The 23705-nt window shown below is 38.0% G+C and overlaps 3 protein-coding genes across 4 annotated transcripts; 1 reads left to right on the top strand and 2 right to left on the bottom strand.

Annotated features, from left to right (window-relative positions):
- Positions 1-52: 52 nt before the first annotated feature.
- Positions 53-15547, bottom strand: LOC134653926 (sarcoplasmic calcium-binding protein, alpha chain). 2 transcript variants are annotated; one of them, XM_063509295.1, is made up of 4 exons: positions 15388-15547; positions 8612-8790; positions 6754-6987; positions 53-420 (listed from the first exon to the last, which is right to left on the bottom strand). In XM_063509295.1, the coding sequence occupies exons 1-4, from the start codon at positions 15437-15439 to the stop codon at positions 298-300; spliced, it is 588 nt and encodes a 195-aa protein (XP_063365365.1). In that variant the 5' UTR covers positions 15440-15547; the 3' UTR covers positions 53-297. The 2 variants fall into 2 exon arrangements, with proteins under 2 accessions (XP_063365365.1, XP_063365366.1); XM_063509296.1 differs by having other exon boundaries at positions 8624-8790; positions 15388-15546.
- A 3682-nt stretch (positions 15548-19229) lies between these two features.
- LOC134653917 (thioredoxin domain-containing protein 15) lies at positions 19230-20321 on the top strand. Its single transcript, XM_063509283.1, has 2 exons — positions 19230-19356; positions 19439-20321. Exons 1-2 carry the CDS (start codon positions 19305-19307, stop codon positions 20284-20286), a joined length of 900 nt encoding a protein of 299 aa, XP_063365353.1. The 5' UTR covers positions 19230-19304; the 3' UTR covers positions 20287-20321.
- A 546-nt stretch (positions 20322-20867) lies between these two features.
- Positions 20868-23504, bottom strand: LOC134653884 (glyoxylate reductase/hydroxypyruvate reductase). Its single transcript, XM_063509246.1, has 3 exons — positions 23070-23504; positions 21934-22195; positions 20868-21547 (listed from the first exon to the last, which is right to left on the bottom strand). Exons 1-3 carry the CDS (start codon positions 23213-23215, stop codon positions 20903-20905), a joined length of 1053 nt encoding a protein of 350 aa, XP_063365316.1. The 5' UTR covers positions 23216-23504; the 3' UTR covers positions 20868-20902.
- Between the last annotated feature and the right edge of the window lie 201 nt (positions 23505-23705).

Genomic DNA, 23705 nt, shown 5'->3' with positions numbered 1-23705 from the left:
CAGCGATGATGTATTTTTGGCGTCATTTACCGACGACGTTGCGTATTTCGTAAATATAGAAACATGTCTGCCAGCGAACTGGCCAGGTACTGAAATAATTGTGGATTCCCGGAACTATGACGAACTAAAATTCTTATTCCTTATTGCCCGGTTTGCCCATCTAAGTACATATTTAAATTATCGCCAAAGTTGATGTCAAGTGACAAAAACCTGGTTACTAATGTGCAACTGGATGTAGGTGTAGCAGTCACAGTTAAAGCCCTAAGGGCTAAACTTGTTAGTCTATGGCTAAGGTGGTTACACCTCTAGAGGGCCGAAGAGGTGCTTCGCTTGGCAGTCTTCCCTCTCGTCTCCGAGGAACTGCGCGAACAACTCCTGGTACCTGGCTAAGGTGAGGCCGCCCTTCTTCCTGTCGTCATCCTGAAAGGAAATTGAGATTTGTAAGTGAAATAAAATAGCAGAAAATACAAAAGCAGAATTTTAACTCATTCACTAATCAGTCATCGAAGTATGTCCAACATGATGAGATTGATGAGGTAAGTCATTTATTTAAACAAATAGGGTTGAGACGAAATACTTAAGTAATTATACGCGATGCTGCTTCATTTTGTTTTTGTGAATGGATCAACAAAAACTTTACTAAATTCTTTAATAGCTTCGAATCCGCTCACCTACAAGGGGCTTGCGTCACAGATTGTATTTTGAAGGTGGTATCTTGTACCTACATAATGATTCAACGGTACATTGATTATTATCATTTATATAAAACAACTTTTTAATTTTTGTCATGCCTATACTATAGGTAAAAGAAAATAGCAGTTGAAATGATAATAGGCAAGGACAGCGTTGTCATGGCAAGTATTAAATTCCTTTGAGTCAGTATTTCGTCAAAGACTTTTTTTGTCATATGGCATCATATGTGTATGACATTCTCTGGTCGATGGATGGGACATATGGACTAAGAAAATTCAATTTATCCCATTAGATGTTTTTTTACGTCATCAGTGACACACGGGAAATGACTCAATGGTAGTACGTGGTATCTACGTGGGAAGCCTTCAAAAGATGGGCTGACGACCAGGTGAAGGTCACGGGAATTACTAGACAAGTTTTTGGCTGAATACAAGTATAAGTAGGTACCTACTTATTAAATGTAAAACGTCACAAAACCATCTTTTGGCAGGAAATGTAAATGATTTTGAAGACAGTTTCTAATGTTTCTATCACGTATTGGTATTTACGTTTGTAAATACTATAACCTACTTAAGCTACCTAATACGTAAATAACTATTAGTAAACGGATCGCCTATAAGTCCTGTAACGTCGTCGAAAAATATTCTAGTTTTTCTAGAAATTCAGGGTTTTGCGTAGATGTTGGCTGTTTAAAACGTGTAACCAACTAACTCCATGAGTCTAAATTAGTTATTGGGATCTTGAGCTTTAATTGTTCTCTATGTACGATAACTAATACTAACTAGTCTATTATTTAGCAGGTAAACCAGTTAGGAAGATTGATAACTATTACCGCATAATTAAGGAAAGCTGATTCTATCGCACAAAACTGGCGGGCGGCCAACGAGAGTGTTTTGTTGCATTTTATTCGGAACTCGGTAGGCGGGACGTATGTTTTAATAGAATTCTTCATTCTGTTGCCCTATCAACGTAAAAGCTACGTAATATGAGCGTCACTTGGATAATTTATAATGTTTATTCGAGAAATATATACTGTTGTTGGTTGTTGAGTTTGAGTATTCCCAGTTGCTACGCAATGTTTGCAAATTATGTTTCCTGGATAGCAGTATTTATGTGGAAAAGCAGCATTGTTATTTTCCTTGCAGCTGAGTTTGTTCAGTACAGATCTTACCAACCATGAGATAACCAGGCGTGGCTCACTCCGCGATTTCGTCGCTTTGCTACAGGTAGCTAAAAGTACATCCGTTCCACACCAATTTTGGTGGCTATTGACCATAAGCCGCGCGTGGCGTTGTCGCCACCTAGCGGCCATATCTGTGCTGATCGTAACATACGCGTTTTGTTAGAGAGTGAGTCTACTGTACCTAGTACTATTATTTATTCTGTGACATAACTACAAATAATATGTGACTTTTGTAATAAGTATGATGTGGGTGGGGATATTCGTAGGTAATAACTCTGCTAACTGTACGAGTACATGGGCAAGTTGATTATTTAACAACAATTTGAATACTTAAGCTACAATTTCATCTCGTTTTCCAACTTTCAGCGTTTAATTTGGTTGCTTAAAACCGTTGAAGTTATACAACTCGTTAAAATAAACAAACAAACCGTATTAACTGATGTGACGAGGGGTTAGGCCTGTTTGCTTTCAAAATACGAAACTTTGAGTCCTTATATTACTTTTACCCTCTTTTCTTATGAAAGCAATTCACGTTACCTTATTTGAGCAAATACGACTCTGAACTTCTTTTGTTATTCTACACCTACTCGTACACCTGCTACTAAATATATCACTTTTATATAATTCTACGTGATCTTCGCGTTCCGAGAAATTTTAGGTTAAACGCGGGTAGGATTAAACTATTCAGTTCAGTGACTACGACAGTCGCGCTGGCTACGACGTTGCGCGACTGGCTTCGGCTAAGGCGACAACCATAGGTGGAATGGAAAGGTCCGATCGCTGTGTCTCGCTCCAACCTATGGTTGTCGCCTTAGCCGAAGCCAGTCGCGCAATGTCGTGGCCATCGCGTAAAGATGTTCTAAGTTACCCTAAGATAAGATCAATCCTGCCGATCGGCTGATGATCGCTCGTCAGCCTGACATTGCATAATGTCAGCTTTTCATATATCAGTGACGGCAGTCTAAAGCTGGTCTAAACTTCTACATACCAAAGTGTGTGGTCCATACAAGTGATCAATCCTACCGATCGACTGTTAATCGCTCGTTAGCTCGATATTAGATACTGTCTTGCTTTTCATTTTAGGGACGACAGTCTAAAGCAGAGGGCCTCCGCGAATCACGTTTGTCGTGTTGCCTCTCTATCGCACATGTAAATTCGTACGTAAGTGTAACAGGGAGGCAACATGTCGTACGTGGTTCGCGGTAGGCCTTGGTCTGAGCTACATACCAAAGTTTGCGTCCCACACGATTGTTTAATCCTGTCGATAGACTGCTAATCTCGATATTGAACACTGTCAGCTTTTCATATTAGGGACGACAGTCTAAAGCTGGTCTGAGCTTCTGCGTACCAAAATGTGCGTTCCACACGAGTGATCAATCCTGCCGATCGACTGTTAATTGCCCGTGCGTCGTCATTGACATCAATCTACTTCGAGACTTGCCAAACGCCCTATTCCTGGGCTGTTATTCCGATAGCACAAGCAAGTGTAAAGAACGAAACAATTAGTGTACCTAGTTTTTGTTTACCAGTATTCTACGTACTGCTTTCAATAAAAAAAACCGGCCAAGTGCGAGTCGGACTCGCGCACGGAGGGTTCCGCACCATCAACAAAAAATAGAGCAAAACAAGCAAAAAAGCGGCCAAGTGCGAGTCGGACTCGCCCATGAAGGGTTCCGTATTTAAGCGATTTATGACGTATAAAAAATAACTACTTACTAGATCTCGTTCAAACCAATTTTCGGTGGAAGTTTACATGGTAATGTACATCATATATTTTTTTTAGTTTTATCATTCTCTTATTTTAGATCTTACAGGGGGGGGGGGGGACACACATTTTACCACTTTGGAAGTGTCTCTCGCGCAAACTATTCAGTTTAAAAAAAAATGATATTAGAAACCTCAATATCATTTTTGAAGACCTATCCATAAATACCCCACACGTATGGGTTTGATGAAAAAAAATTTTTTGAGTTTCAGTTCGAAGTATGGGGAACCCCAAAAATTTATTGTTTTTTTTCTATTTTTGTATGAAAATCTTAATGCGGTTCACAGAATACATCTACTTACCAAGTTTCAACAGTATAGTTCTTATAGTTTCGGAGAAAAGTGGCTGTGACATACGGACGGACAGACGGACAGACAGACAGACAGACATGACGAATCTATAAGGGTTCCGTTTTTTGCCATTTGGCTACGGAACCCTAAAAAGGAGTTGACGGGTTTTGAATTTGAATCCCATCCTGAAGTAAGTACCTAAGTCTTATTAATATAATAAGTAAGTCTTATTTCTGCCTTCATTTTAGAAGAAAACTGAGTAATTTTAGAAGTAGGTATAGCTAGGTAACTGAAAGTATATAACGTACCTATAGGTATGAAAACTTTGCTTCGTCCGTGGGTCTTTCTAGAGAAAACTTTAGGATTGTTTGTGCGCAATATTCGATGGTTTTAATATGAGACAGTTAGTTTAGTAGTAGGTAATATAGGAATTCGAGGAAAACTAACGTGTTTTCGTCACATTCCGCAATAACTACACATTCCCACGTTAATTTAATATTAAACATAAACACATTAATAACAGATGTACGAGATTTACGTGGACGGTGATGGTTAGAATCAAAGAGATTTAGAAGATTTACTCCGATCAAAGCTGTGATAGGTGTTGTAAAAGATAGGTTCTGGTTTACCTCAACTCAGTTACTTTTATAGGTTACGTAGTCTAAAAGAGATTAAAATAAATTTAAAGCGAGTATATGGCAATTCGTTTTAAAATGTAGTTGAAATAAATCTATTTTCCGTGGCTATGTCTCAACTTGTCATTCTGACGAGTCGAAGAGGGCCCTTAATAGTACTCTACAATCTTCGTTAAAGCTTAGTATGTTTAGATCTACCAAATTGGTTTTGACTTGTATACCGCGATTCGAATAGCAGCCGTAAGTACGGTTATCCTGCAGTTTTAATTTCGAAAACTATTAGTTAAAAACATTAAGCGCAGCGCTGAAAAACTCATTCTTAATCTTCATAATCCTTATGACAACACCGTCACTCTATATTATGCTACTGGTTTTTCAGTGTAAAATTATAAATAGCTTGTGAGCGGAAAACCCATCAAAAATTAATGTGTCGCGGAGGCCAATTGACAAAGTAGAGGGGAATACTATCACCTGTGTCACAAAGTAAAATAGTATAATTATCGTTCGACAATCATTTGTCAAGAAAGACATAATGACACGTGTAGTCTTCGTTTTTGTTGTTACAGAATTTACGATCATTAATAAGTATACAATCAATATAAAATTTACCATAAGTCATTGGAATAAGGTTAAATACTGTGTATCTATTTTTATATATATTTTTTTTTAATTTTGAATGTTCAACGTGGATACTATAATTTGTACACGATATATTGGTTTTCTATAATGATACTTTTAGTGAAGTAATTATCCGCCTGTTTGTCCGATTTTAAGGAAATTGTAAGGACGTATCGTTACGCCCAGCCTTCGTAATTATTGTAAAGCAATGGGGTTGGCCGGCGACAGCATTTATTTATTTATTATTTATTTGTTATTATTAATACATGAAATAAACTTATAATCTAATACAGTTCCCTGCAAAACTGTTTGCACAGTTTGACTGCAGGCGCGAGTGTCTGTTGTAAGTACTTACATAATCAACGTAACATATTAAAAATTAAAACTAACATCGTAGCTATAACTCACTTCACTTGAGTGACATTTGCAGGCACAGGCATACAATAGTCACCCAAGTGTTTTCAGTAAGTGCAGCATTAGTGCTTTTTTAAATTTAATTTTATTGGGCTCGAGCCTGATATTTTCAGGCAGACTATTTAAAAAATACGGCAACCTTTTTCTTAATGTTCTGTCTCCATAATAGTTAGCATATACATATATATTTTACCTGTAAATCCTACTAGTATAGTCAAATTCCTGTTGTTTTGGAATTTATGGCCTGGAAGCTACCTATAGAACAAAACTAGAACCAGGGGAAACCTACGCTGGCGCCACCTATAAAAACCTAGACAGTTGCCAACCCCATTACATTTCAGTATGTGGGAAAACTTTCATAATATTGAACGGTTAAGTCGATACAGAACTTTTCAATAATAGTATTTTATACAATCGTGATATAATGGAGAGCTTTTCAGTCGAGTACCGTGTTTAGGCAACGAAGCTTGCTGAGTTGCCTATGTAAGGTACGAGATTGAAAAGCTTGATTATATCACTATTGTATACAATACTTTTTCTACGAGTCAACAAAAAAAAATACTTAAAACTAGTAGAAGAATCATATATGTAGGTAAAAAAACCAAAAGTATACAGCTAACATGCGCGAGCAGCCGCGATACCTTCATACTCGTACGCGCCCCGGCCCCCGCGCCCGCGCCCCCCGGCCGGTTGGTCAACGACACCTTCTCGTAACTCATGAGGCCCTGGTTTAGACAGCTTTTGATTGGTCAATTTCATTATGGTTGACTAAACTGTATCGAAATGAGGATTATAGTTGACTAAACCGTATCGAAATGAATATAATAGTTGACTAAACTGTATCGAAATGAATATTATAGTTGAGTTGGGGTCCCATAGTGAAAAAAGTATGCGATTTCACTTTGGTATACGAAGTTTTAATTCAAGCATTGCCGTCGACGAGTAGAAAAAACGAATTACATTTTTATGCCAGTAGTGCCTTATTGACAACTGACAATAACACATTATCTGATGGCTAATCTACACGATGGGCCATCATACTGGTCCACTAAGATGAGTCAGCGTATAGAGAGCGCATCAACCATCTCATGGCCATCTCGCTGGTCCAGCGCTGGGCCATCGTGTAGAGGAACCATGGCACACCAAAATACTTACATTTAATAACGTGTCAAAAGCGTCATCGATGACCTTAATGTCTTCCACCACCATCCGCTGCACGCAGTCATATCTGTACTCCTCCACCCCCATGACCCCATCATCATTGATGTCAATCATTCTGAAGTTGGACTCGATGAACGCCTTCATTGCCTGAGGGAAGTCTTCGTACCGCTTGCCGACGCAGCTGTTCTTGACGGCTTGTTTGAACTCGTCGACGGAGATGGTGCCGTCCTGAAATTGTAGTTGGTGAGCGGGTGCTGGTCGGGCGAATGATCCAGCGTTTTAACCGTTTTTTAGCGTCATTATTCTCAATATCGTCGTTAACACAATAGGAAGTAGCGCTAGATACCGTCTAAGTTAACTATTTGCAGTCTTTGCACAGACTAGGCAAAATGTGGAAGCGCCATCAGAAAATATGACGTTTATCACTGCGCCAGGCGTGGCTCACTCCGCGATTTCGTCGCTTTGCTACAAGTAGCTAAAAGTACATTTCACACTAATTTTGGTGGCTAGCCATAAGCCGCGCGTGGCGCTGTCGCCACCTACCGGCCATATCTTTCCGGATCGTAACAGACGCGTTTTGTTAGAGAGTGAGTCTTCTGTACCTAGTATGTACTATTATTTATTGTGACTGCGCTACCACACTTTGTCGTTAGCAAGTCGGTGACGTCGGTGTAGAGATTGCTTAGACGGACTCTACCTTAGGCGTCTAAGGCCAAAGTAGACTCACTATCCATTCTATCTTCTTTTATAAAGAAAAAGCTCTAAGCATCACCTCTTAAAACAATATTTTTGATGAGAATAATAGCGATAAAACCCGGTAGAAAGGCTGAATATCCACCCGGTAATTGGGGAAGCTGTGCAGTAGCTATTGCGTTGTGTTACATTGTTACTATGGCGGTGACCTACGGACGTGGTAGAAAGAGAAAAGTGGCAGGCATTCTGTCACCCGGTTAGCCTAAATTTACTGACGTACCTACACATATGTAAAATATAGCCAAGGACACATTGCTAGTGCAAAGATAGAAAGAAAATTAGACATCTCTGAACCCGTAGTGTAAATTTCATTTGATAGCGTGACGTGCGTTCGCGTTTTTGAAAACTCAAATAAGAGGGTATTAGGGTGGACCTGCTTTTCTCTTTCTATTACCTAAGTGATGAGTTAATAGTCAGTAGGTACTATCGATAACATATATATGATATATAACAATACCAGTTAGTTACAACTACTTATTCTATGGCAGAAGAAAATAAAAAGTTCTACACTCAATTAGTTCATGCACCTCGAAGAAAGAAGAGGAAAAGTAGAGTAGCGTGTGTGTGGAGTGTGACAAGGAGAGAAATGCTTTGAACTAACTAGGTTGCAAATAGAACTCCATACTGTGAACACTGAAGTTAGCAAATTGCGGGCATTTTTCTCTAATTAAGACGTAATTAGAGTGACAAAATTAAGATGCCCGCAATTTTCGAACTTGTGTGTTTTGTGTGGGCCCTCTGATAATTTTATGACAACAGCCATCAAATATATTGGCGCGTCCAATGTGTGCATAAATATCTGAGCATAGCCTCTATTATCAAGACGCTAAAGAGCATGTTCACATACTTTTGAGCACCATGGCCGTTCCAATATATTTGATGGCGACTGTATCATATTTTTAAAACAGTTATAGCCTGCCCCATTTCTAAGATCAAGTTCTCCATACATTTACTATAGCGTGCTGGACATTAGAAAAACGGACAGGCTATACACATCTCTGCTGCCTGACCGATCTAGCCCGAAGCATTTTACCCCCAACTTAACCTAAAAGGCTGGCGTTGTCTGCTTGGCGTACGAGTAAAGGAGGGGATAACCGACATAGTCAGGAACCTTGTCGAAGTCAGCCAGCTGCGCGATCTCCTCCCACAGGCTGAGCATGATGTGCTGGTACTTCTGTAGCCGGGTGGCTGAGCAGTCGCCCTTGCCTTCTAGCACGCACGAGCGGAGGGCTAGGCAATGGAAGTCGTGCGCGTCGAGGTAGCCGTTGTTGTCGATATCTGGAAGAAGGGAAATTGGTTTATAAGCTTTGTTGAGCTCTAAAAGAGAAATTATGAGAGTAATTACTCTTCTTGACATTAGAAAATCAGATTTTTGCGCGAAAACGGTACCTATTTAAACACAGATCACACGTAATTGCAATGTGCGTTCTGAGGCTCTCTTATTTACTGCGAGGAGTCGGACTCACAGTGGCGGATTTACCACTAGGCTGAGTAGGCTGAAGCCTGGGCGGCAGATTTTAGGGGGCGGCAAATTTGGGTCTAAAGAATTTTTTTTTTGCATATTAGGGTCGATCAGAATTTTGCCACTCCCCTATTTTTTCTAAAAATTTAAATAACATCCAATTTTTGTCGATTTTGCCGCCCCCTGTCTTGTGCTTAGGTTTGTATTTTTGAAGGGCAGGGACTGGGACAAGGTAATTATTATCAAGAATCATGATTAAAACAACTATAAATTCAGATGTGAAGAGGAAGTTCCAACATAATAGGTATGTTTAATAGCGAGTATGTTGCCAAGCGCTGCCATCAGACAATCATAGCAGATCGGAATAAATACCTACTCGGTGAAAGATTTATACGATACGACGTTCGACAAGACATCTTGTACGTTGTGGCGATATATGACTGAAACATCATACTTATAGCGAAGATATAATCAAGCCTAGAAGTTATAAGAAGCGTTAATCAACTTTTTTATACAATTCGTGACATGACCAAACCGCGTAAAAAGCTTTACTGTTATGTTCAACATTTTAACATCATACTATAATACATAATTATATTATAGGTAACCATTTTTTCAATTAAGCTGGTGCAAACTAAATGTAGGTAAATAAAGGGAGTTTTTTTTACGACAGGAGACAAAAAAGCAGACGAATAATGTAAACAAATACCTATGGCAGATAGCATTCGATCTTTCGAATATCGCGGCGTGTATACATAATACACTACAGATGACTAATACAGCTCTGTAAATACTTTATCAAGGTAGTTACTTAACGGTATGTCGGACACATTCTTAACTTTTTCATCTATGATTTATTATAGCTAGCTAACAAATTGTCACGCACATACGTATGTAAATATACGAACGTATTACGCACATACGTATGTAAATATACGAACGTATTACGCACATACGTATGTAAATATCTTTTACGTCACCCTAGGCCCGTAAGTGGGATTTTCTTCCCGCTACGCGAGAAGAAAATCTCACTTCCTGGCCAAGGCAAGACGTAAAACTTTAGACAAACCACGGGCGGTCATTCGTAAAGCCCCAGATTGCATATTTTTGGCCCTCACCTTCGGTTCGGGCCACAAACACCTGCGATCTAGAGCATTTACGAATTCACCTCCCTAGGTATGTAATGTACTATAATCCAATATTAATATCTGAACTTTATTTTTTTATTACATGTAAATAAAATACTTAGAGACATTAATTAATGGTAATGTTCTGGTACCTAGGTATTTCTTTATACATCTTATAGACGTGAAAAAATACTCTCTGGTTTCCAAAAGCACGCTGAAACATAATTTCTTGTTATTTATGGTTATGAAGTACGAAATCGGCAAAACTCCTGCCGTCGTAATTTTGGTCAGTGTTGAAATTTACTGATTGACGACATCAATTTTTAAGTAAAATGATCGTATCGTAAGTATCGTAACTAGCATGCTCTTTGTGCTATCGGCTACATTGCAATCGTCGCCAACTAATTCAAATTAATTATCAGCTTATTACAATTAAATTAAATTTGGCTCAGCACCGATCAGTGTCGCAACGGTGCGTAAATTGGTCTCGCTTGCCACTTGGCGGGGTGGACAATGGATGTATTAATTTAATAGTAAGTCTATGCCAAGACTACGGAACCTTCGTTTCGAAATGATAATTGACACAGAAGATTGAGCGCAGTTGCGATATGTGGAGATTTATGCCAATCGACGATGGAAACGGTCAAATTCGCTTGTGTTGTGGGTTTGAGCCGTTTGACTGCAAAATACTTAAAAGCTGCTGTTATCAGCAATACAGACAACTCTGTGCGTAATTTGTGCCATAGCTATATTTACAGATTTCAAGATATTATATTGACGGACACATCAATACCTACGAGTATATATCCCTAGCTTATTACAGTTATTTACTTATGTATGTATTTACTCTTACTTATGATGAAGAAGAATCTATTTTTGTACCATATATGGTATAAAAATAGATGGATGGATGATGACGAAATTGTCAAGAAAAAATGAAATGAACCTGAAGGCCAGGAAACTTAGCAGAACTCAAGTCAAAATTGAGTTTCCATTGATTTTGGGCATTAAGAAGCAATACACAACATACAACAAGAATAAGGAACGATAATGTGAATAAATAAATGATATTCTTAACTAAAACGTAAGTTAAATTGGAGCATCTGTGTGGATATAATTTCTATTGAGCTCTATTTGACATGAATTTGTTTGAACATGAAACGATATATTTTACGACACTGACGAAACGACGTAATAAGTAATATGAATATTTTATCAGAAATTGCTTCAATATCTTGACGATCCTTACTGCGACTAAAACTAGAATGTTTAATGATATAATACAAAATAATTACGAAATTGCTTTTGAATTATAGCGAAGTCAATAAACGTACGGCATATTTATAACGTAAAATCAAAGTGGCTTTGTTTAATATTGTAGGTCGGTAGTAATAGTCTTAACTGTTTATCGGTGAACCATTATTACAAAAGACATAAGATCCACCGATGGACAGTTAAGGGTGTTGCTGTTTGTACCTACTCTGTTAAAGTTGATACAAAGGTTTTTAATCCTTGGTTGGTACGAGTTACAGTAAATTGAACCATTTTTACCTTTATTAAGTGTCTTTTCAATTACTTACCCATCCTTTTAATTACTTAATAAAACATTCGCTAAGAAGACGGTTGTGTTGTGCTTAAACGGTATATTACCTAATTACTTAAACGGGGTGTTGTGTGATGCCAATCTATGTTGAATATCTATTTATATAATAATATCTGGGAGACAGAGCTTTGCTCGGGAAACATATAAAAACCCAAAAATGCGCATTTTCCCAGAGATAAGATACCTAGCTAGATCGATTTATCGCCCCCGAAAACCCCCATGCAAATTTCATCTAAATCGTTAGAGCCGTTTCCGAGATCCCCGAAATATAGGTAAATATAAATAAATAAACAAGAATTGCTCGTTTAAAGGTATAAGATTATAGATAAGCAATTTCTCAAGTACTATGAGGTCTAGGCATTAATAAGAAATACCTATATGTAAATAATGTCTATGAAAACGCAATAAAATTTGATGAAACCATCAAACGACATCGCATTTCAACACGTGAAGTCGAGGCTAGCCCGATATTAGGTTCATGGCGGATATAAAAATTCCCACTAACATTTCAGAGGCATTAACTGAATTTATTACCACTCATTTTATTGCTGTTCTACTCTTATCTTTACCGATATTTACATTTGAGTGTAAGTATTGCAATTTCCTGAAAATTAACGTGGAGCACGCAAATGTAATTAGGCAACTGGAGTAAACTGTAAATATTATTTAACATGTGTCTCTAAATATGTATGTATCAACATCAACCAATCTTAAATTGTAGGTCCCTCCGCTAAGGCCCCAGACTGGACGTAATTGGAACTAGACGAATTTGATCGCGCCCAATTTTTTTTATATATGGTACAGGCAGCTACAAAAATATGTAACCTACTAACGCAAATATGTTGCAACCAAGTGCAAGCTGGTACTGTAATAATCAAAGATCCTGGCTCAACCAATCAGTTTCTCAGAACTTTACCTACCATGCACCAGATGTACCGTACCTACCGAATAACAAACTGTCCTGCAGTTTGGCAGAAGAAAAAAATATGTATGTTAGGGTTTATTTCATCTGAATAAACGATTTATTTTATTTTATTTATTTTTTTACATCCGATATTACAACAGCATTTCGGTGAACAAAATAGGTAATCGATTAGAAACTGGAACCAGACAAGCCCTAAGTTTCTTTTGGGATTGGCCGATCAGCTGGAGGCTGACGCTTTATCGTAATACATAGGTATTCATGGTGATTCCTCAGGAGGAAATGTTTGCTCCTGTAGCTAAGGAATTTCACTGGATATAAGTCCCTCTTCCTTGAAGGTCCCTTAAGTTAACGCAAGTTGCTTGATGTCGAATTCCCCAAGGATAGGTGCAGTAATTTCGTCGTCCATGAAGTTTACAACAGCCCACTACAGCTTAGAATAAATTTAAAAGTGGGAAAACCCATATGGTGGAATGATTTGCTAGCTATGGATGAGGTCTTGGTGGCTCAGATGGCAGAGCGCTGTCGATCTAGAGGCCGTGAGTTCCAGTCACACCCAACACAGTAATTTTTTCACTTTTAAATTTATTCTAAGCTTAATAGCATCGTTCGCAGACGTTTCTGCTTGTAAAAATTAAAATTAGTCCATTACAGTTTTTTCAGACTGTAAGTATTCTTATGAACATCTTTTCCATTGTAGATGCGTCATCCATTAATTCAATAATCTAACAAGTAGCAGTCTGGCTGACTGTAATCTAATCTAGACGTGTTGGCAAACTATGTCAGTCTGTATATTCTGTCTATCGCAGATGATTCCTGATCCTACCTATTCGTGTAAATAACTCTCTAAAATAATATTTCTCGTAATTTGTGAAATCTTAACTGCCTGGGTTTAATCTAGTTTTAATTGCAAGTTATTTTGGGTTGGTTGTGAACTTTGGAAGAGGTTAGAACCAGTGATAAAGTTAATGTATCTACCTATCTGCATATAGTTTGCTACTCAATAAATTATAAAAAATATGAAAACCCTGTTTCCATTATCCTATATCATAATTAATCAAAACAACTATCGAAGTCCCCAAAATATTCATTCAAAAATTGCCTCTACTACTCCGATGTTACGGTCCATTGGCACTACAATGCGCGCAGGCATCGATAGATAGATATAGAGCTAGATATTATTGGAGTGAGCTACTTTCGTAACATTTCCCACCACCCGTCGACAGATATATCGTATTGTAATACAAAAATACGCCGGCAGTTCAAGGACACCGGGACATCTTTGTTCATAGATCCCACATGTGTTGTGCAGACTATTACTATGGGCTTTCAGATGCACTTTTATCTTGAAAAAAGGTTGTTGCTCTTAGTAGCTTTGATCTAGAGCAGGAATCAGGAGTCACCACACTATGGCCTGTGGGCGGGATTATCCCAGCGACAAGAGGAAAATTACTTTAATATATATACGATCCGGTCCGTGAAACGGAAGCGGATGCTTGACAGTGGTTTTTGGGTCAAAGAGTTTGGAGGACCCTGATCTAGTGGGATAGATGTATATTAAGATTTTGTTCCTGGAAAAAGTGGTCTATCTAATATTGCTATCACTTCCAGACCTGATCCAAGATTTTATGAAGAGAATACTTAGCTCTAGACTATTGGACATGTCTACCTAGCTGTTCCTAATGTTTTTTTACCAAATTCTTCAAAGGTATTCCAAGCACTTCACATTCACAACACCTATTAGGAACTATGTCAACTATCACATTAAAATTGGCCGCTCGACCAGGGTCACCTGACCTGGCAGTAAACGTGTAGCTAGTAAACATTGTACGAAGCCACAACTGCCAATTATTCCCTTAATGGTCCATCTAATTCGATAATCAATCAAACACAATGGCACTTGAGTACCGGGAATACAAGTAACAATGTATTCTAATATTTGGACATGATGTCTGGGATCAAGGTCTGGGCTGCAGCGATTCGGCAGTCATCGCCTCTTTTAAATGTGTGATCAACTTCAGAAAGAAAGCAACTTCCTTCTTGGAGGTATTTGGCCAAATAAAGGAGCTCTTAGCTGGCGAAAACCGACTAGTTTCAGAAATAGGTCATATTCACTAAAAATCTCTGCACCAGCAGGTCTGTACTCTGTACGCGATAAGTAGGTATCATTGCAATATCTGAGCATGAAAATGCACTAGGTTATCAATTATAGCAGCATCCACAGCTATTTTAAGTAAGTAAATAGTGCAATAATATGTGTGGAGAACGCTTAGGTTTATTTAAATTTTGAGCGGTACTTGATTAAGGATTAAGAAATTTGTGTGATGATAGGATCAAAGATTTGTCAGTGTCTGAAAGGCTTTCAAAGTTCATTTGTCTCTGTATCCATCAACATACACTTAGGTAACTGAAGATACCTAGTAGACCTCATCGCATTGCAATACTTAACTATAGTATCAACGTTGTTACTCGCACTCGATTGTTTCAAACTTAACGGCATACGGTTATAACTTAACCCAGCAAGTTGTATGTTGCCAGTATGAAAACTTAAAGTTACTTATATAAATAACATTAAGTATGTATTTTTTTATAGTCCAAACAGAGTCCGTTTAGTTTAGTTTTACTAGAACACACAAGCTAAAACTAAAACAGTTAAAAATATTATAAAAACAAAAACTAATCCAAACTTCTTTCATCACTTCTTAAGACACCGAAACATGAACTTAGAAAAAAAATTACGACCGACTTTTATCACACTCACCATATAGAAATCGAACCACAAACGTAACCCTGTTGTCCCACGAGTACGCCATTGTGGCAACACTGGCAACACAGACGGGAGGCGGGCGCGGCGGTCGCGAGGCAACTAGCCGCGCCGCGGCACTGCGCGTTTACCAACCGAGTACCAATGCTGGGAAGTTGTTCCCATCGCTTATACCATGAGTGACGACTCTGACCTGCCAGTATAATGTGTGATCCCTCAAAAATGATTTCGTATGTCTGTCCGACTGTTCTACTCTACTTGGCTCTACATAATCTCAAAATGGCAAAGCTATATGGGGGTTTACGCGAGATCTATAGCTCACGGAACCACTAGTTGTTAAGAATCTCATCATCCACATAAAATAAAAGTTACCTCTTGGCGGTGGAGTCCCTTCCAGTTCCTTCAACCTTACGCTAGACTCTTTGACTTTTTAATACTATACGACATTCCGATTTTCTTAGGAACCCACGATCCATAATTAACTGCGTTTGGGTTTTCCTCTACTTCTCTTCCCTATCCCTCAGTAAAAGGTTTAAGGAAGTAGTAGTGTACTATGAAATGCTCAATAATTCATCTGCGTTTATTTTCAATTGTTGAGGATAGTGACTACGTATGGTTTGAGATAATTTAATCCATTTGAGCCGCTGCGCTGTGAACATAACTTTAGAGTCAGACCATCCCTAGGTGCTACTAATATGAGCTTGCTTGCCATCCATTTGGTCTTAAAACTTCTCCAAACCAGTCTTCGACGAAATCATTTGTCCATTATCATGGTGTAATCGTGGCATATACAGGAAAAAGGAAAACCGTTTAGTTATTGACTTCCACTTCCAAAGGGTCGCACATGCACAGCTCACAGGAACGTTGATCGATCAAATGCCACTATGCATCGGAAATCGTATGCGACGTGTTGCAAGGTCTATAAAGCCCTTTACGAATCTCGAAGACACGCCTATACCAGGTCAGCCAAAATTAGAGGCGACGCGAATCTCATCGCCACGTCATGCATTTTAAAATATATTCACGTATCGATGGGCTACTAAAGCTTTCGTTTGGCAGTGCGCTTGACCCGAGGGGTTATTCTGATGGAGACTGGCTTCCCGAAGACTAATAGTGCCTCCTACAACTTTGAAGAGCCAGGCCGCGTAGCCAAAGTACCAATCGCTAACGCTCCGTAGCGATCGAAACGCAACTGTCCCTGTCGCACTAATATGGAAGAGTGATAGAGACACACAAAGCGTTTCGTTGTCGAAGCGATAGCGATTGTAACCTTGGCTAGGCCACCTGGTATCTTTCCCGATAAGACTGCGCATGATTCACGAAAGTATAGCAACGCTACGGACGAATACCTCCATACGTAGATAGCTTCGTAAGTAAGTGGGGTAGGGCGGAGGTAAATATCCATTAAGACTCAGCATAAAATCAAAAATCCGTTAAATTATTTGTTTCTGTTTGTGTGATTGTGAAAGTAATCATTGCGATCTAGTAGAAGCAAGGTATCATAAAAATGTATGGTCGATATTCGCGCATTATGTTTACGTTAGCGTTGTTAACTAAGCGTGAGGACATTTGGAAGTACAATGTACCTTGTCAACAGTCATTCAGAATAAGACTCCTGGCGCTCGCTGGTCGCTTCGCTGGTCGCGAGGCCGTAATGCATTTACTAATACAAAGCTCCGATTGCGTCGTCATATCTTACAAATAACACTGATTCACTCGCATGGCAGATTAACTAAAACAAATGAGTCAAATAACTCGAATCTCAATTGCAAAATGTCAAGAGTACCTACCTAAACTTTTTGACGTACACAAACTGTTTTTGAAAGTTTAGGAGTTCGCGCAGTTTTTAAATATTGTAATATTACACTTTATTAATTCAATGGAATTGCATCCTAATAAACTGTAATCGTAAATAATTCAGTTCTGTTGAAACTGTCTAAACTTCTTCCTCCTCCTTGCGTCGATACCCTTAATGACCCTGACCCATCAGGGCAGTTTCTTCCGTAACTGCTTACTTACGGAAATACTTACGGAAATTACTTACGGAAATTACTACGATTAACGGATTATAATAAGTATATGGTAAAGTTTTACCCTACCATCTAATCGATCCTAGTGGCTCAAAATATAAGTTTATATTGATTTAAGTTTGTTATTTATCATTATCATATTATGTATTATAGTTGGTCAAACCAATTTGTCAGTAAATAGGAACAAATAAAACTATGCTCAGCCTTTTCTTTTGGGTGGTAGAACTTAGTGCAAGAAAAAGATAGTATGATTTTCTCTATGTTTGAAATAAGATAGTTACATGATGGGACGTGTTTTGGTCCTTTTTGGTCTAAGTTGTGTATTGAATAGTTTAGTTTTAGTTTTTGTTTTGCATTATATAACAGGAAAGTGGACGACCGCTACGCTAAGACATAATAATATACCTATTATATAACCTACCCCTTCGTTTGATTTGGAACGGCAATTTTAGTTTTGTTCCTTTTTTTAGGATACAAAGTTATTTTTATTTATAGTCCGTCAACCAAATCTTGTCAGTAGCAATGTAAAGCAAACTAAAGTAGGGCAACACTCAAAGAGCAGTATTGCGCTAAGAAAAGCAGCAATGTACATCGAACCAAAAGATTTTTTTTTCCGCTGAGCGCGCCCTGCGTACGTTAATTCAAATTGTCACTCGCGGTTTATTGAACAAATTTGAAACATGGACGGACAATTTAAAAGCGATGTTAAAACAATGTTAATCAAAATGATGAACAAATTTGAAGATATCAAAAACAACTCCCTATTGTAGTGCTTATATTCTCTTTGTTCCCTATCTATGTCTTCTAAGTTTACTAAACTAAAATCATATCAAAATGCAGATAGATAGTGCATATATTTGTTATTTACAATATAATATGCCACTTGTTAATGAAAATTAGTGTACTCTTCTGGATGAATATGACATACCTGTGTAATTTTTTTGATTGGTATATATTGTACAATAGGATTACATATTAAAAATAAAACAACTGATATTTGGGTGTTTATTTAATTTAAAGGTAAATAAGATAAGGGTCACTTTAACTTACACTATAATTCAGGTCATTAATTGAAAAAATATAATGAAGTTACCAATGTTACCGGGTCACTTCAACCAAGCATAATACTCTGTAGTATTCTATTGCATCTTTGTAAATAGTCACAACTGATTGCTGAAAATATTAGACATGTGGGCCTATGGACGGTTTCCAGGACACAATTTATGGTCTTGTTGGATAGATTTAGGCATACGTTTTAATTTTATTTATGCCTTTTAACCCTAAAACAAAAAAACTGAACATAATCTTAAAAGTTCGAAAGAGTTCTTCCAGTATGTACTTGTCATAACCTCAATTTTTAGTAATGTTTACAATCAACGAGCATGATTGTACATTGTAGGCCCCTTAGCTTTGCTTATTCTTATTTAATATATTGGTATTTAATGGTGACAGCAGAAATATCTCTTGAAACAGAAACGATTCAGATTGAAAACCAAATGAAAACAAATAAGGTGACGGCTGTCATTCACGATCCACATTCCACAGATAAAACACAGATGACACGCATTTTGGAATTATTCGAACACAGTGTTGCTAACCCGCGATTTTTCAAATTTGCCGCCTTTTACTACTGACAAGATTTGGTTGACGGACTTTAATTGTTATATTTCACTGCGATGAACTTAACTTTGTTTTAAGATATTTTTTATTGCAATTGTGATACACACCCCGAGTAACAACGAAACGCTGCATGACATTTAGGCTAGTTGTCAATGTCACTAATTAGTGTCAGTCATAGACATTAATGTCAGTCAAATAATAGGTAAACATCAATACATGATTAACATTTTTCCCACAGTCATTAGAAAAAATACTTGATTAACAATGTTATTTTATAGAAAAAGAACACTGTATTTTACAGTATTAATTATATTAGGTAAGTGTTTCGACGCGTGACTCCTAATTATCGAATCTAGGATTCGGTAGCCAACTAACTTAACTTTTGTTAAATTTAACAGGTTTAGTGGCTTTTTCAACTCAAATTGACGTGGAAGAAGAGGCGGAGGTAACTAAAGATCCAGATTTCGAAGAATTTGAACCAGACGTACCGAATGTCGACGAATCCGAATCACTTTTGTCGAACGTGGTTTCTGATGTCGACAAAACGCTAATCAACATTTACAACCATGTTACATCCGCTAATGTGACCGCAGAAAACAAAACACAGCTAGCCAACGAAACGAGGAAGCTTGTGAAGTGCAAAGACATAACATATGATGAGCAAAACCCAGAAATTGAGCCTATAGTTGAAATTATAAATGGGAGCAGTTTATCCAAGATTTTGCAAGTCAAACCTGATATAACCAGTCGCGACATTGAAGCAGATTGCGTTTTAGTACTATTCTATGCGAGAGCCTGTCCATTTAGTGCTCATGCCGCACCACATTTCAATGCATTAGCTCGATCATATCCTAATGTGAAAATGGTAGCTTTAGATGCATTGAGATATCATGGAATCAATGCCCAATATGGTATTGTTGGTGTTCCTACTTTAAAAATGTTCCATAATGGCCGACCAGTTGGAAAATTCAACGGGACTGAGTATAACATTCATTCTTTCAGTAAATTTGTTCATGCAATTACAGGGCAACATCCACAAGTCCTGTTGGTCACATCTAAAGACTTCCAGGGGCCTGTTTCAAGTGTAGTTGAGAAGGAGACTGATTACTTCTTAGTCCTGTCATGGTTGTTTATCATAATATGTTCTGTGTATTACTTCATGCAGTCAAAATGGTGGCGCATGATTGTGGAGACGGTACAAAATAATTGGCGGGAATCAGAGGCTCAACATGAGCATAATGATTAATTTATGTTTAAGTGGAATAAATGTTTTTTTATGTTGATTGTGTTGTATCATTTAAATTAGTTATAAAATTACTGAATACCTTGATGTTCAAAATGAGGGTAAAAAGAGAAAAATTCAGCAGTGTTACCATCTTGAAGTTTATTTTAATATTAACACATTCACTGTCCCGTGCCCCACATATGGGTGGAACACTTTATTTCTGCAAGCCTCTATTAAAAGGCCGTAAGGTTGACAGTTAACAGTTGGGACAGAGAATGTGTTAAAATTTTGCTACCTCATCAAACAAAGCATCAATTATATATAAATCTATAACAAACAGTAACCAACAAAACCAAAACGCCCAAAAACCAATACAACGTTTTTGCTAGACTCATCCAGATAGGAAACACTGACATAGGTTAGGTATATTAAATACAGTGTTTTTTCTGGTACAATGATGGTTGGGCGCTGGGGCATGAAAACTAATAAAATAAAATAACAATTTTTATTGTATTCTGTACATATATTTATATGAGAGCGTAATTATTATGTTCTTTTGCAAAAACGGAAAAGCATGTTGTGCAATTAAATAAAAAGCAGTAAAACTGTACTATAATCAATGAATAATTTACAAGTATTACTTTATTTCAGCAGGCATCTCACCACCCGCTAAAGCTGCTAGTATGTTCCTCGCGGTCAACTCACTCATTACATTCCTCGTCTCAACAGTAGCACTGCCGATGTGCGGTAACACTACACAGTTCTTCAGTTTGAACAACGGACTGTCTAATGGGAGAGGTTCTGGTGTAGTCACATCTAGCCCCGCTCCCCAGATAGTGTTGTTCTGCAATGCTTCAATCAATGCATTCTGGTCTACAGTACCACCTCGGCTTGTGTTTACAAAAACAGCAGTCCGTTTCATCTTCTCAAAAGCAGACTTGTTAAACATTTCCTTAGTTTCGGGGACTAAAGCTGTACAGCATATAACAAAGTCGCTTTTCTTTAATATGTCGTCGAAATCTGCTCTTAGAGCGCCGGTTTCTTTCGCTTGAGGGTTGTCAGCGCGGCTGGTGTAGAGTATCTGTGCGGTGCCGAAGGCCTTGACGCGGCGGGCGACGGCCTGGCCGATGCGGCCGAAGCCCACGATGCCAACCGTGGCGTTGGCGAGGCCGGGGCCCGTGAGCCACACGGGGGCCCACGCGCCCGAGGCCGCCCAGCCGCCGGTGCGGGCCTCGTGGATGGCTTCGGGGATGCGGCGTGACGTTGCCAACAATAGTGCAAGCTGGAAAATTATGTTTTATTATTTGCGAGACAGGCTACGTAAGGCTAAACACATTACGTAAATAAAATTCTTAAAAATCCAGCCGGGGCACCCAGTTGCCTATTTAAACCGTCTATTTCTAATATCCTTAGACCTGATTATGGTTCTCTTCTCTTCTTCGGGTTCTAATTATTATTCTTGCATGCGTTTTGTTTTTAGACGGATAAAACCACTTAATTTCTTCTTGTTTTGTTTATTAGTGCATAAAATCAATGGATTTTTTATTTATTTGTAGCCTTATTTCAGAATACATTTTTTTTTTAATTATATCTACAGTTTTCCTTAATTTACTACGGTAACTGATTCTGTGTGCCTTCGGGCAAAGGCCAAAATCAATGGATACTTACAGTTAATTCTGCTGTGGCATCAGTGAGCACATCCGGAGTATACCCAATCCTGATGCTCCTTTTCCGGCATTCAGCCAGATTTATGTGGTCATGCCCCACCGATATAGTGGCCACCACCTTCAGCTGAGGCCCCGCTGCATCTAGCAGCTCCTTGTCAATCTTCTCGGTGAGGGCGCAGAAGATGCCGCTTGCACCGACAACACCTTTTAAGAGCTCATTGCGGGGGACTTGTGAAGGCTTCTCCCAAATTCTTACATCACACCTGAAATAGTTCAATAATAGTATTGTCAATTAGTCTTTTATTTATTGCAACCAGTGTGGTACAGATCTTAATAACTAGGTCCATTCAGAGTCATATGGGCCTTGGCAGGGCATTGCAATGTCATACATATTTTAAATTTTAAATTTACAAGATTTCCAATCTTTTAATATTCTTATTTGGTACTTATTAAGCATGCAATTTTTTTTATAAACCCATATCTAATAGTCCTAATTTTTTTCACATTATGTCACATTTATTATTTAATTTTATTGTAACAGATTAGAATTGAAATTTTTATTCATTTGTGTCTTTTATATAAATTCCATAATTCCATTAAATTACTGAATTATTCTAACATGCATTGGAACAGCATGGGGACTATAGTCCGAGCCCTCTCATGCATGAGAGGAGACCTGTGTCCAGCAGTAGGATCTATATAAGCTAAATCTTATTATTATTTACGTACTTTCTGCATTATTTACATTAAGCATGTGAATGGCTGTTATTTTTTGTAAAAAAAAAAACAAAAAAATGAAAACATGCTGGTTGTGTTTTGTTTTATTGTTGATAAATCAAATTCCTTTGGTGTAAAACAACACACGCTGTCTTGTAAATAAAGTAAAAATAATAGCAGTATTTCTTAATCTAACCTAACCTAACACCGATGTGTTAACCAAGAACACACTTTAAAGGTACTATGACTTTAATTAACATCAATATGTTAATTAAAGTCATAGTACTTTAAAGTGTGTTCTTAAAAGCATTAATATTATATGATATCGAAAAATAACCAAATTTTGTAACAGCCTAAGCATTGAAATATTGGGCAACAAATTAAAGAATAAAAATATATATAAATAAAAAAAATGGTTACTCTTTTCTTAGCAGATCCAACCCGCCTTGCGGCATATCCGCCCGCGTCACATATACGAGGGGCCTGCCAGTGCTCATGTTTCTCGTAGTTATCACGACGCTGTGCCGAACTAGACTACTCACTACAGACAATCTGTTACAAAACATTGACTATTTGTTACGGATAAATTTCCGCGTTTAGGCTTTGTGTTGGAGCCCCAAGGCCACTCACTGTCCCGGCAAGTACTTGGGCGGTTCGGCTATTGTTTTTTTTTCGGATTCGCTCTTGAAAAACGAAGGTTTTGCCACGTAAATTGTAATGTGCAGAGCAACGACGGTCGCTAGTATCACTTTGCCCTTGGTCGACTTTATGAATGACAAAGCGCTCATGATCAGTTCCTGTTCTCAATTTATAGATAATTGATGTTTATATAAATCGCAAGAATATGATACAAAACTTAAAACAATCAGTTTTATGACCTTGAGCAAAATGATAAGGAAAACGTCAAAATATAAACGTGACTTTGACACTTGACAGAGACGTTTTGTTTTCGTTCAGAAAGTGCAATTATTTCGCTCGGCGCATTTTTTGAAGGCGAGAAATATATAGCTGGTCAACCAAATCTTGTCAGTAAAAAAAGGCGCGAAATTCAAATTT

The sequence above is a fragment of the Cydia amplana genome, chromosome 14, assembly GCF_948474715.1.
Source record: "Cydia amplana chromosome 14, ilCydAmpl1.1, whole genome shotgun sequence".
Classification (NCBI taxonomy): Eukaryota; Metazoa; Arthropoda; class Insecta; order Lepidoptera; family Tortricidae; genus Cydia; species Cydia amplana.
This window is presented reverse-complemented; position numbering and strand designations above follow the sequence as displayed.

Bases quoted from the DNA above. Each gene is read 5' to 3' on its own strand.
- LOC134653917 (XM_063509283.1), top strand. From the start codon at position 19,305: ATGTTATTTTATAGAAAAAGAACACTGTATTTTACAGTATTAATTATA. The intron at 19,357-19,438 runs GTAAGTGTTTCG...TAAATTTAACAG, and splicing joins TACAGTATTAATTATATTAG to GTTTAGTGGCTTTTTCAACT.
- LOC134653884 (XM_063509246.1), bottom strand. From the start codon at position 23,215: ATGTTTTGTAACAGATTGTCTGTAGTGAGTAGTCTAGTTCGGCACAGC. The intron at 22,196-23,069 runs GTAACCATTTTT...GAACTATTTCAG, and splicing joins TTGGATCTGCTAAGAAAAGA to GTGTGATGTAAGAATTTGGG. The intron at 21,548-21,933 runs GTAAGTATCCAT...ATAATTTTCCAG, and splicing joins ATGCCACAGCAGAATTAACT to CTTGCACTATTGTTGGCAAC.
- LOC134653926 (XM_063509295.1), bottom strand. From the start codon at position 15,439: ATGGCGTACTCGTGGGACAACAGGGTTACGTTTGTGGTTCGATTTCTA. The intron at 8,791-15,387 runs GTGAGTGTGATA...CCCTTCTTCCAG, and splicing joins TGTGGTTCGATTTCTATATG to ATATCGACAACAACGGCTAC. The intron at 6,988-8,611 runs GTCGGTTATCCC...CTACAATTTCAG, and splicing joins TCGACAAGGTTCCTGACTAT to GACGGCACCATCTCCGTCGA.